Source organism: Triturus cristatus, chromosome 3_2 (assembly GCF_964204655.1).
Source record: "Triturus cristatus chromosome 3_2, aTriCri1.1, whole genome shotgun sequence".
Classification (NCBI taxonomy): Eukaryota; Metazoa; Chordata; class Amphibia; order Caudata; family Salamandridae; genus Triturus; species Triturus cristatus.
Window position 1 is genome coordinate 302,752,456 of NC_140584.1, and position 12,865 is coordinate 302,765,320.

Genomic DNA, 12,865 nt, shown 5'->3' on the forward strand with positions numbered 1-12,865 from the left:
GCTATATCATTGCATTTATTTTGAGTACAAAAAGAGTGCAGAAGGTTCATACCTTTAACACAATTGAAGGCGTTTCCAGACCTATGGATGAATCCAGGGTAACATGATGGGCTCTTTTTCTCCCATAGCAAGAATCTCCCTTTTGTCTTTGCTCAGTGAGGGGAAGCTACATCTCCTCCATTGGAGCACAAGGTTCAAGTACAGGGTCATATTGGATGGATTATAAGACCTGTTGTCTAGTCTGAAGTAAATTTGTGTCATATTTGGCTGGTACTATACAAGTAACTGTACAAGAGGATATACATGCATATTGAACAACAAGCAGGAGTGGGACTGCGCAGGACCCCAGGGTCTGAATTATTTGCCAAATGCTGATTGTTTTAATCAAGGTTGCAAAGAAAAGATGGGAGGCCATGACAGAGCAGGTCCTGATATACCAGCTGTCAATTGCAGTGATAAGTGGTAGGTGGTATTGTAGACCATATAGAGTAGCATAAGGACAGATTTATTTTCTTTGGGAAAGAGGAGCTTCTCCCTTCTATGGACTAGGGCTGATTCAGACAGATGGTCATGGAGTTGTCGCCTCTCCTTCCTTCCTTATTTTTTTTATTTTTTATTTTTTTTGGGCAAAGGGCTAGACCACTCCAGATTGGCGGGAGGCATTACCATGTTCAAGGTGTTCATCGCCAGGGAAGGGAGGTATTGTTTGAAGCATGATGCTGAGGGGGGTGTACATCGGTGACTTAGGTAGGCGCTGTAATCTTGGTAGCCAGCCTTAGCAATTCCAGTTGTGTCCAAAGGCTTGAATGAGGTGAAGGCAGGTTGTAATAGAGCTGGTGTAATGGATGGCTAAAATGATCATTCTACTGTGTTCAAGATCAAGTTGTGGACGCTGGTAATAGTATTTCCTCTCTCTGCTTACTCTGATAAAGGTGAAGCCGCAGACGGCAAAGCTAGATATAGTTCACCTAGAATTTTCAGGCTCAGGACTTTTAAAAGCAGAACTATTCCTTGGGTCACAAGGAGCTCGGGTGCCTTCTATATATGCTAAATGAAAGAACCTAAAATGATCTGAATTTCCAGAATCTTTTTCCTGCAATTGGTACATAGCTGGCACTTGAGTCAGGCTGTATGGAAATAAACGACCATGACATTTGAAAAAAAGAATGTGTGTTATAGAGCGCTGTCATAGTTAAGGACTCAATGCACAGATTAACAATGGTATCCAAGGGTGGAACTGCACTCTGGGTTACCTTAGCTCGCTTGGTCATCCAAAAAAGGCGAAATCTCAGGATATTTTTCCAGACCCAAAGTCTGCTGCGCTCCTTATTTCACTGTACAGAGGAATTGTGGTGTTTCTGCTGTTGAACCTGTTGCACGTTTCTTCAAAGCTGTGTCCTATATGAAGCGTTCTGCTGCACTGTTGACTTTCCTGTTTGAATATTCATTCTGGTTCTGATCTGTATTGAAGTTTAGACCGATCTAGGTAATGCGACTGCAGAGTCAGGCCGCTCTCGGGTATATTGGAACATTTCTCAAGTGACCTATGCCTCTGAATAACGTTTGGGGCTAGGCCAGTGATGCTGTGCCATGACTGACCCTCGGTCATGCTTCTCTTTCAGAGGCACAGTTCAGTAAGGGAATCCGATTGCTCGATTAGCTGGCCGGCCATTGTTTTAAGTCTGTAAGCTTCCTGCGTGTTTGACCTTGGCTCTGTTTTCCTCCCCATCAGGTTTCCACGTCATCCCCACTGTGTCCAATGTGGTGCCGGAGAGCTGCTTGCTGATTGTGGTTGGCCTGCTGGTCGGAGGCCTTATCAAGGGAGTAGGGGAGACGCCACCAGTTCTCGACACAGATCTTTTCTTTCTCTTCCTGCTGCCCCCCATCATCCTGGACGCTGGCTACTTTTTGCCGCTGCGCCAGTTTACTGAGAACTTGGGTACCATCCTCATCTTTGCGGTGCTGGGAACCCTCTGGAACACCTTCTGCATCGGGGGGCTAATGTTCGCAGTCTGCCAGATTGGTGGTGCGTCGCTCAACGGTGTGGGCCTGTTGTCCAACCTTCTCTTTGCCGCCATCATCTCGGCGGTAGACCCAGTGGCGGTGCTGGCCGTCTTTGAGGAGATCCACATCAATGAGCTGCTGCATATCCTGGTGTTTGGGGAGTCCCTGCTGAACGATGCTGTCACTGTGGTGAGTACATGATTAGATGCGGACCTCTCATTCCTCAGGCCTGACCGCATCTAAGGCACCGAACGCCTGTTCATTCACTGGATAATCTTACAGATTCTGAGCACCAGGGTTACAATTTCAGGCTGCTTCCCCAGCCCTGACGAACCCACGCATGGCCTTTGCATCCTAATTAAACAGTCTGTGCAGTACATTACCAGGACTGACCGTCTTCACGGACTAGCCAACAGCATATGCATGAAATACTGATCTACTTTACAGGGTTCATAAGCTCATGTTGTAGGTTAAAACCAGTGAATTGAGTTTCTTTTTGTATGATGTTGTGGGTGTGACAAAATGTTAACAAAACACAGACCTACAAAGGGCCTGCCCACTCTGGTTCTTACAGGCATATCACTGTATAGACAAAGGATTCAGCAATTATAGCCTGTTCCAGTTACCCCCCTCCCTTATTCCTTCCCTAGATATTCTCGAGCAATTGTAAGCCATATTAGAACACTGGAATTTTGTAAGCTCAATTGAAGACAGTGGAATAGCTCTGGGCATATAATGGCTGGTAGAAGCCCGGAGCTCCAGTATTTCAATGTTTCTTTCTGGTTCTCCATTTTTAATTTAGAACATTCTACTCTTGGTGGGTGGAATGTTCTAATAGTTTGGTATCCCTTATGCCTTGGGCTATACCCGTTAAAGGCTCTCACCCTCGTTTTAAGCTCTTGTCTGCGGCTCGGACCTTTAACTCTGATTCAGGGCCTTTAAACCGTGATAGCCCTTGGCTGCAGGCTATAAGGCTATGGCCTATCCCTTTTAATAGGAAGTAGACACCACGCATGAAAGTTGCACTCGGAAGGAAACCTGTGTTAATTACAGGACCAATGAGAGCAGCATACGAGAAGCAGCAATTATTATGCATAATGCCAATCAGTCATGCTTACCCTTACATACAAGCAAGACCAATTGGCATTTCAATGCCTTTTTTTTGTAGTAATAGTTGTCTGCAGTGCCTGTCAATATTGATGTTGGATCCTCCACGCTTCTGCTGTAGGTTTTCTAGTGACCATTTAAATGCAGCAAACTGATTTTTAAGCGAGCCTCTGTTTCTAATGTTGCAATGCAGGATGAACTTCCAGAGGGCTAGTAGAAAGATTCTCTTGGTGGGTGAAGTACTGGAAGGGATGAAAACAACAAATCAAGAGTAAGGCAACCGAGATTGACACGGAAGCCATCTAATCTTGAGTAAGGATTGGCTGTGTGGAGTGTTGTATACAATGCTGTCTCTGACAGGTAGTTGGAGCTGTTTAGCAACACCTCAAAAGGAAAAGAAATGTTTCAGCAAAGTTGTTTTTGATGGAGTTTGCCTTGGAAATGTTCAATGAAGGCAAATACCTCTCAGATGCATTCTTCGATCTTACTGAGTTCTTGCCATTTGATATAAGGAAAAAGAACCCAGCTTAACTAGAAGTCTGGTTACGCAGCTTTACCAACTGCTTGCAAATCCCATGAAGACAATTTTTTTAGCCTTTTGTGTGTGGTATCCGTCATTGCCTCTCGTAATTCTAAGATCGCTAGAGATCACAGTGCAAATAAAATGTAAGGCAGTTAGAACTACCACTATAAAAATGGATGCTTTAAAAAAAAATTAAATAAAACCATATCAAAATTGGTACCAGACCCAGCTCAAACGGGACAATAGAACTGACTACTAACCTTCTCACTGGCCTTTCAAGAAGCAATGTGCAGCTTATAGAAGTATTGCGCGAGTGTCTGCAAGGCAACACAGCAGCCGGAAATCTGTAGTGTAGCATACCATACCATACCATACCATTCCATTCCAAAGGCAAGTTATTGTTAGGCTGATTTTTATTTTTATGCAGGAGTGATGCTTTTGCATTTGAAACTGATATCAGGGTGGCGAAACGAAAGGGTCAAGTGCTTCACAGGGTGCAGGCAGTACTGTGATTGGTAGCTAATTGCAAAATAAAACGGCATGTACAATTTTAAAACCAAAATTCCATGGCAGAGCAGCATTGGCATGCTAAGCATCCCACTCGATTTCTCATGCAGATAAAAAAAATCACAGTGAATCTTCATGCCCAGAGGGTTGCTGCAATCCTCCCCCCCCCCCCTCCTTTCTTCTGAACCTGCCCCCACTTGCCTTGCCATTATTTCTTTGTAATAAGCCAGAATGGTGGTTAGCAACAGCCCCCTGTCCTGAAGATGACTCTGTTAATGTTCAACTTATGGGGTCGAAACATTGGCAAATTTAACCTGACAATACCAATATTTGACATGTGAGTATAAACCTTTTTTGCATTATCAAAACCAGTGTGTTAAATAGCATTCATAGGACTGGTGTATCACACACTTCTCCACCAAACAATGTACCACCTACCAGTTGTAAAGGAGCTGACAAACCTTTTTGTTATGCCACTGATCCAGCGCAAACAACAACTTGGAGAAAAAATGAGAGCAGACCCGCCGTCGCACTAACTCATTCACACACGCATTCATTGGTGGGGCCCATAACACCAACACTCGCACGTTTCTCATTCACAGGTCTGCACACAGGAGGGGGAATGATGCGCTGTACATGTGGGTGGGAGTACCTTATAACCTATTGGGAAAGAAAAGTTATCTTACATCATATACATTAACCTTTGCCACCTATAGATTCCTAAACATCAAGGCACTCCGCCCACTTGGTCGATCGGACCAATTAGTTGGATTGGTTGATGGTAATTTAGAACCAGCTAAAATACATTTAAGACTCAGAATCCTTATTCTCTTTAACGAAGAACCACAAACTCATTATTTCTGTTAATATTTGTTTATCTAAATTTCATTAATATTAGCATTTGTCTCTTCAAAAGTTTAGAATTTCTAGATCAATTTAATCATATCACAGAACACCATATTTACCTATTCTGGCTATCTTGGTTTTCTCCAATTCATTGGCTCTGCATAACCGAATTTTGTCGTTAATTTGTCCAAAAGCAGGCCAGATCTCAAAGTCCGAAAGTCCTTTGCTCAGCACGTTATAGTCCCAAAGATCGTCAGAGGACCAGAAATCGTGCCAGCATCCGTCATCACCTGTAGGGTTAAAGAGGGTACGCAGTCATAATAACCGCCGAATGTGATAGAAAAGGTCTGGAAAGAATAGACTAGATAGATAGCCCCTCCCTATTCTGCTACTCTTTTTTTTTTATTATAATAAATTTCGGGATAACATGAAACATTTTTGGGCGGAGAAAGGTTCAAATTGGTCGGGGGGAAAACGTCTGATTTTGTATAGTCCAGGTTCACATGGATTTTGCTGATATGTTTCCGGCTATGACCCAATTCTGATTGTTGCAATATTTCGACTTCTAGTTTAAAAGGTCCACCAGTTTATAATATCCGGGTTCCTTTGGCAGTCCACCAATAACCTATCCTTGACAGGAACGGCGTGTACAGAGGTAGTTAGGAAGTTCACGGAGCCATCCGATTCTGCGCAGTAGACTTCACGCTTCATGAGATGGTGTCCACTTCTGAACTGTCTCTGCCGCCATGCTTTCGATAGGCCAAAATGTCAACTTAAGCGAAACAAACACAAAAGAGTAATTAATACAAAGAAATGATGCTTCTAATGTTATACTCTCACTAATCCCTTTATGTATTAGTATTTTCCTAGCATATAGCGACATTTAAAGCAGTATATTCACCTTTACGGTCCTCCACGAAGTTGCAAATATCACAAAAGCAACATAAAGCATGCGATATCTAATTATTAAATATACTACTGTTAATATGCGTACGTATTTTAGTTTTTAGAGTTATTTCGCCATGCAAATAGCAAGTTCCCACGTATAATTTGTGTATGCAGGTTGGTTAATTTTAATATATCACAGCACACTATTAGTAAATTATAATAAGTAGGTTATTCAGTTAATACTTTTATGCAAAATAGGAGGTATACAAAATTTTGCACTACCTGCTCCATCACCACCACAAATGTTTCAAATGCAACAAGCATCGGTAAACCAAATAGGTTTGGCTTTACGGTAAAGTTTGCACTCACAGGCATGCATAAATGCTATTTTCAGTCATTGTGGCACTAATGCTGGGAAATCGTGGCGAAAGGATTTCTTTTTTAAATAGATTCCTCATAGGAGATAAAGAACTGAATTCAGTGGTGTTTTCCGATGTAAAGTAGCCCAGCGTGCATTTCAGTGAAAACTCTTCCTACAAGGTGGAATAATACAGCAAGCATCCAAAAGCAAGAAGTACTATGGTATGCTCCACTGGGTGAAGGCAGAGTTATATTATTATATTATACTATTTAAAGGAATTGGTAACAATAGGTTATCAAGATGGCTGTGCTGTCAAGCCAGACTGAAAAAGGCATCTGCTTCGACAAACATTAACTTAACCATGTCTGCATTTTCTAATTTTATAGAAAATCCAGTGGCAAGGGTTTAGTTGGAGTCCATAAGCCTTTATTCCAGGTTGGGAAGGTCGATTTGCTGCTCCTTAGAACTCTTATTCAATGTCTTCTGTAAACACGATTTGGGCTAAGGTAAGCTTTATGTGGTTTTTCTTACACTTTTAGATACACTTCTCTCCAGATAATGGATCCCCAGGTCTTGGATTCCATCATTACAATAGGAACTAAGGCAGGTTACTAAGGGTGAAGTCGCCTCGCACGGCGCAGAAGGGCTATTTAGTGGAAGTTCCTGTAATCTTTTTTTTGTTTTGTTCGGTTTATTAGATTTTCACATATGTAGTATATTGACAGGTATATCCATTTTTTCAAAGAACCAGTAGTTATAATTGCATATACAGAATTCAATACAGTAAAACATCAAAATGACATACAAGTAATACCAGTCTGTCTTATTAGCGTGGGTTATCCTCACCCATGGTCTAATATATAATTTAGCCCCTGCAACAATACTCAAGAAGCATTGTCTCAATTAAACGACCGGGCATGCTATAAGCTAAGCAACAAACCAGCAACAACACAGGCACAAAATGAACTATTTTCTAAACTATTGGCTTGGAAGAGCATCGGCCTCCTCAATCAAGATGAATATAAATTCATGAAGAAAGATCATCCCATCATGCCAGTCACCGAAAATTCATAAAGACACTCAACACCCTCCAGGACGGCCAATAATATCGGCCAAACAGAGCTTGCTTGAAAACGTTTCAATCTATATAGACTCCTTTCTACAAGACTTAGTAAAAGGACTACCATCATACGTCCAGGACACATCTGATCAACTATCAGTGGAAAGAGGACTATCTTTTAATAACACTGGACGTCTCCAACCTCTACACCTCAATCAATCACAAAGACGGGTTGAGAGCGGTAGAATACTTTTTGTCAAGTAGACTGATCCAATTCCATCATCACAATAAAATGCTGATCAGTCTCATTCAATTTTGTTTAAACAACAATTACTTTTTGTTTAATCAACAAATATACCAGCAACTAAGAGGAGTAGCCATGGGGGCTAGCTTTTCACCTAGCTACGCTTGCCTCCACATGGGCTTCTGGGAAGAGACTATTTTAAAAACCAAGCACGCAATACTAATGTCAAATCATGTCATAAAATGGATGCGTTATATAGATCTTTTTATAATCTGGCGGGGCAGTGAGATGGAGGCTCTGAAATTCATAGAGGGTATCAATGATAACAATCTCAATTTGCACTTTACCAGTACCATTGACAAAACAGAGGTGTGCTTTCTAGATGTGCGTGTCTACGTTGCTAATAACCAGCTTCATACAACACTTTACCGCAAACCTACAGCAGGAAACACGACCTTGCATTCCTCTAGTTTCCACCCTAAACACACCATCCATAGTATTCCTTACGGGGAGATGTTACGGATCCGAAGAATCTGTAGCAACAACAATGACTTAGTAACCGCCCAGCAAGAAAGCAAGAACAGATTCTTAGAAAGGGGCTACAGCATCAAAATTATTGATGAGGCCATACAGAAAACTAGGTCTATGAAACGTGAGGATCTGTTGTTCAAACCATCCAGAAACAACAAAAAAACTACAACCAACACACAAGATATATGTACTAATAAGACAGAGGAAATAAGATTAATCTTAACGTACAACAAACAGAAAGACAGCCTCAGTAAAATTATAAAAGATAATTGCTACCTATTACACCTAGACACGCAACTTAGTGAAATTATTCCATCTAACCCAACTATTACTTTCAGAAGGGCACCATCTACCAGTGACTTTTTAGTCAATAGCAGTCCAGAATTAAAATCCGGTACCAACTGGTTGACCAAACGTAGGGGTTTCTTGAAGTGCTCCACTTGTAAGGCTTGCAGGCATGCAACCAACAAAACTTCATTCACAATACCCTTTGAGGACAAAGCTTACACGATCACGAAAAATATGACTTGCAAAACGGAATTTGTTATTTATGTGTTGGAGTGCTCTTGTGGGCTGCAGTACGTGGGATCCACTAAGTTGCAGGTCCACGAGAATTCTCCAACATTTACGAGCAATTACAAATGTAGATTCATCCTATCCGGTGGCCCGACATTTTAGGGATTGCCATGAAAGCAATACAAAATTTCTTACATATTTTGCGATTGTATACCGCCTCTTAGAAGAGGTGGTGATCGTGAGGCTCTCCTGAGAAAATTGGAGACAAAGTACATACTAGAACTGGACAGAAACATGGATGAACGCTTCCTCCGCCCCAGACATCACCATTGCCATCCCTGAAGATTATAAGATCACACGCAAAGACCGTACCGGCCACACAGGAGGAGGAATCGCTATCGTCCATAAAAAATCAATCCGCATCTCAACCAGCTCTGACACCAACCTCGCCAACTCCGAACACCTTCACTTCCAGATCCACATCGACCCCAAGACCACACTCAGAGGCACCCTCCTCTACAGACCACCAGGACCCCGCGCAAAATTCAGTGAAGAAATCACGGACTTCATCACTCCACACGCGCTCCCCTCCAAAGACTACATCCTTCTGGGAGACCTCAACTTTCACCTTGAAAAGATCAACGACCGCAACACCACCACCCTCTTGGACAACCTCGCCAACCTCGGACTTAAACAACTGGTCACTTCCCCCACCCACATCGCAGGCCACACACTCGACCCCATCTTCACCTCCAGCAAACATGTCTCCTTCAACCACACTACGGATCTCCTCTGGACTGACCACAGCTGCGTTCACTTCACCTACAACAAGCCAAAACCCACCAACCACCTCCAACCAACTCTGCAAAGAAACTGGAACAAAATCACCATCGACCAGATCTCCTCATCGCTCCTTCTAAACACCCCAGCCCACTCTTCTAACCCAAACCAAGCCGCCGCCAACTTCACCCTTTGGTTATCCAACACCGCCGACACCTTAGCACCACTGAAAAAACGACAAATCAAACTTGGCAGCAAGAAGGCCTCATGGTTCAACGATGATCTTAAGAAATCCAAGAAACTCTGCCGCTCCCTCAAAGGCCTGGAAAAAAGACCCAACCACTAGCACCAAGGACGCCTTCAAAAATGCCACCCGCACACACCACCAATTAATTCGAAAGGCCAAGAAAACAGCATTCAAGGATCGACTTGACAACAGCGCCCACAACAGCAAGGAACTTTTCGACATCGTCAAGGATTATTACCAATCCCTCGGCCAACTCCAACGACATCACCCCCTCTCAAACCCTCTGCGACTCCCTAGCCTCATTCTTCCACAACAAAATTGCAGACATCCACAACAGCTTCGACAACCAACCCGGAGACCAACCCACCGAACCATATGCCGAACATTCTCCCCCCTTGAACACCCTTAACGACTGGAACCCAATCTCCACTGAGGACACCATCCGCCTGATGAACTCCATCCACTCAGGATCCCCCACAGACCCATGTCCTCACCACATCTTCAACAAAGCAGACTCCGTCATAGCACCACACCACCGAGACGTCATCAACTGCTCCTTCAACTCCGCCACCTTCCCGGAAAAATGGAAACACGCTGAACTCACCGCCCTTCTGAAAAAACACACAGCGGACCCCACCGAACTCAAAAATTACCGCCCCATTTCGCTCCTTCCATTCCCGGCCAAAGTAATCGAGAAAGCTGTCAACAACCAGCTCGCCGCTTTTCTCGAAGCCAACAAATCCCTCGACTCCTCACAGTCCGGCTTCCGAGCAAAACACAGCACTGAGACCGCCCTCATCGCAGCAACAGACGACATTCGAACTCTACTGGACAATGGAGACACAGTCGCCCTCCTCCTCCTCGACCTCTCTGCAGCCTTCGACACAGTCTGCCACAGCACCCTTTTACAACGCCTCAGAAATATCGGAATACAAGGAAAAGCACTTGAATGGATCACCTCGTTCCTCACCGGTAGAACCCAGAGAGTCCGCCTTCCACCATTCAAGTCCGAGGCCACTGAAGTCATCTGTGGCGTACCACAAGGATCCTCACTCAGTCCCACCCTCTTCAACGTATACATGAGTCCCCTCGCGACCATCGCCCGCTAACACAACCTCAACATCATCTCCTACGCGGATGACACTCAACTGATCCTTTCTCTCACCAATGACCCCAGCACCGCCAAAACTAACCTACACGAAGGAATGAAAGAAGTTGCCGAATGGATGAAACACAGCCGTCTGAAACTGAACTCAGATAAAACAGAAGTCCTCATCTTAGGTACTTCCCCCTCTGCTTGGGACGACTCCTGGTGGCCGGAAGCTCTTGGAAAAGCACCCATCCCGACAGACCACGCACGGAACCTAGGCGTTATCCTGGATTCTTCACTCTCAATGTACAGACAAGTCAACGCCGTATCCTCATCCTGCTTCAACATTCTTCGCATGCTCAAAAAAACATTTCGCTGGATCCCCACCGAAACCAGAAAAACAGTCACCCATGCTCTGGTCACGAGCCGACTGGACTACGGAAACACCCTCTACGCAGGTACTACCGCTAAACTCCAGAAGAAACTCCAACGAATCCAAAACGCCTCAGCCAGGATCATATTAGACATCCCGCGCAACGAACACATCTCTGGTCACCTGAAAGACCTCCACTGGCTACCCGTCAATAAGAGGATCACTTTCCGACTGCTAACCCACGCACACATCACTCTACGACATCGGACCAGAATGCCTCAACTCACGACTGTCCTTCTACACCCCCTCCCGCCAACTACGTTCTTCCAGCCAAGCCCTCGCCACTGTACCTCGCATCAACAAGACCACAATGGGAGGCAGATCCTTCTCATACCTGGCTGCTAAAACATGGAACTCACTCCCCACTTACCTTCGCCTTACCCAGAACCACCTAGCATTCAGAAAGCAACTTAAAACGTGGATATTTGACAAGTAATCCTCCTCCCCTCCCTAAGCGCCTTGAGACCCTCCGGGTATGTAGTGCGCTATATAAATTCTTTGACTTGACTTGACAGCAAAAGCCCACATGGGCTAAACACCACAGAAGACTTATACACGTGGCTTTAGGAAGTCTATATATAAAAAATTAAGCAATTCAATATCTCTTAAATAAGCAACATTAGATATAGACTTCCCTTTCCAAAGGTTCTCCAATATCAGCAAGAATAATAATTTTTAAACCATATATTTTGACATATATGTTAGGATGTTCATTTTTGTTTCCTCTCCCCCCCCCCCCCCTTTTCCCCTCTTTTTTCCCTCATTTTCCCTTTTCCTGATTCTCATTCCATCTACATAAACAAAGTTTTATAGATGGTCATGTAAATTTACCTATTGGGTTGTAAACTTGAATTTGCACAAATGTTATATTGCACAGGGTTGCACAATTTTGCACTTATTTGCCGTTTTTGCACAGTCAGACTTAACCATGCTGCTAGAGATTTCTCAAATTTTTATCAATGATATGGTTTTAACATGTTTTTATATTGCTCTGATTTTATATGTGCAGTCTATTTATGTATTTATACAAATATAAATGCACTTTACAATATGTGAGCCAATAGCTCGATATTTTTAAATCTGGAGCCATGAGACTAAATTCATGTTATGTATTTTACAGTTACAACAATCCAAATTGATAAGAATTGGCGCGTAAAAAACGCTTAAACCATGGTTGTATTTTGTCTATGTCTATGGCAATCAACAATGCACTGTCACTTTAAAAATGGGAGAAATGTAAGGGGCACGTCATGTGATCACGGCTGTTGAGCCCGAAACGCGTCATAGCGGCATAGCGCACGAACAAAAATAAAACAAATTGGGTATAAATCAAGTGGAGTCCGTCCCCTTCTTGATCCATGGCAAAGAGGATCGCTTGAAGAAAGGTTTACTGCCTATATATATCTCTATCTCCTCCAACCGGCTCACTTTCCCAAACAACGGCACTCTGAGATGGTGCGCTGTGAACACGGCCGAGCCCAGCCGTCATTAATTTACAGCAGTATTCCTTTCGGAAATATTTCACTTGCACTCACGGGTTTACAGTTAAATTGCTCTAGTTTATTTTGCAGCAATATTACTGACAATAAACCCTACGCGTTTCAGTCTCTCCTCAGACCTTTTTCACGGGTCTGAGGAGAGCAATTTAACTGTAAACCCGTGAGTGCGTGTGAAATATTTCCGAAAGGAATACTGCTGTAAAATATATATATATATATATATTTTCCA

At 43.4% G+C, this 12,865-nt stretch overlaps 1 protein-coding gene across 1 annotated transcript in view; it reads left to right on the forward strand.

The window, feature by feature from the left end:
• Positions 1–12,865, forward strand: part of SLC9A1 (solute carrier family 9 member A1) — a 300,131-nt gene that overhangs the window by 183,772 nt on the left and 103,494 nt on the right. Inside the window, exon 2 of the mRNA XM_085647703.1 lies at positions 1,733–2,193. Within this exon, the coding sequence (XP_085503829.1) occupies positions 1,733–2,193 (461 nt within the window). The remainder of the gene's footprint in view (positions 1–1,732; positions 2,194–12,865) is intronic.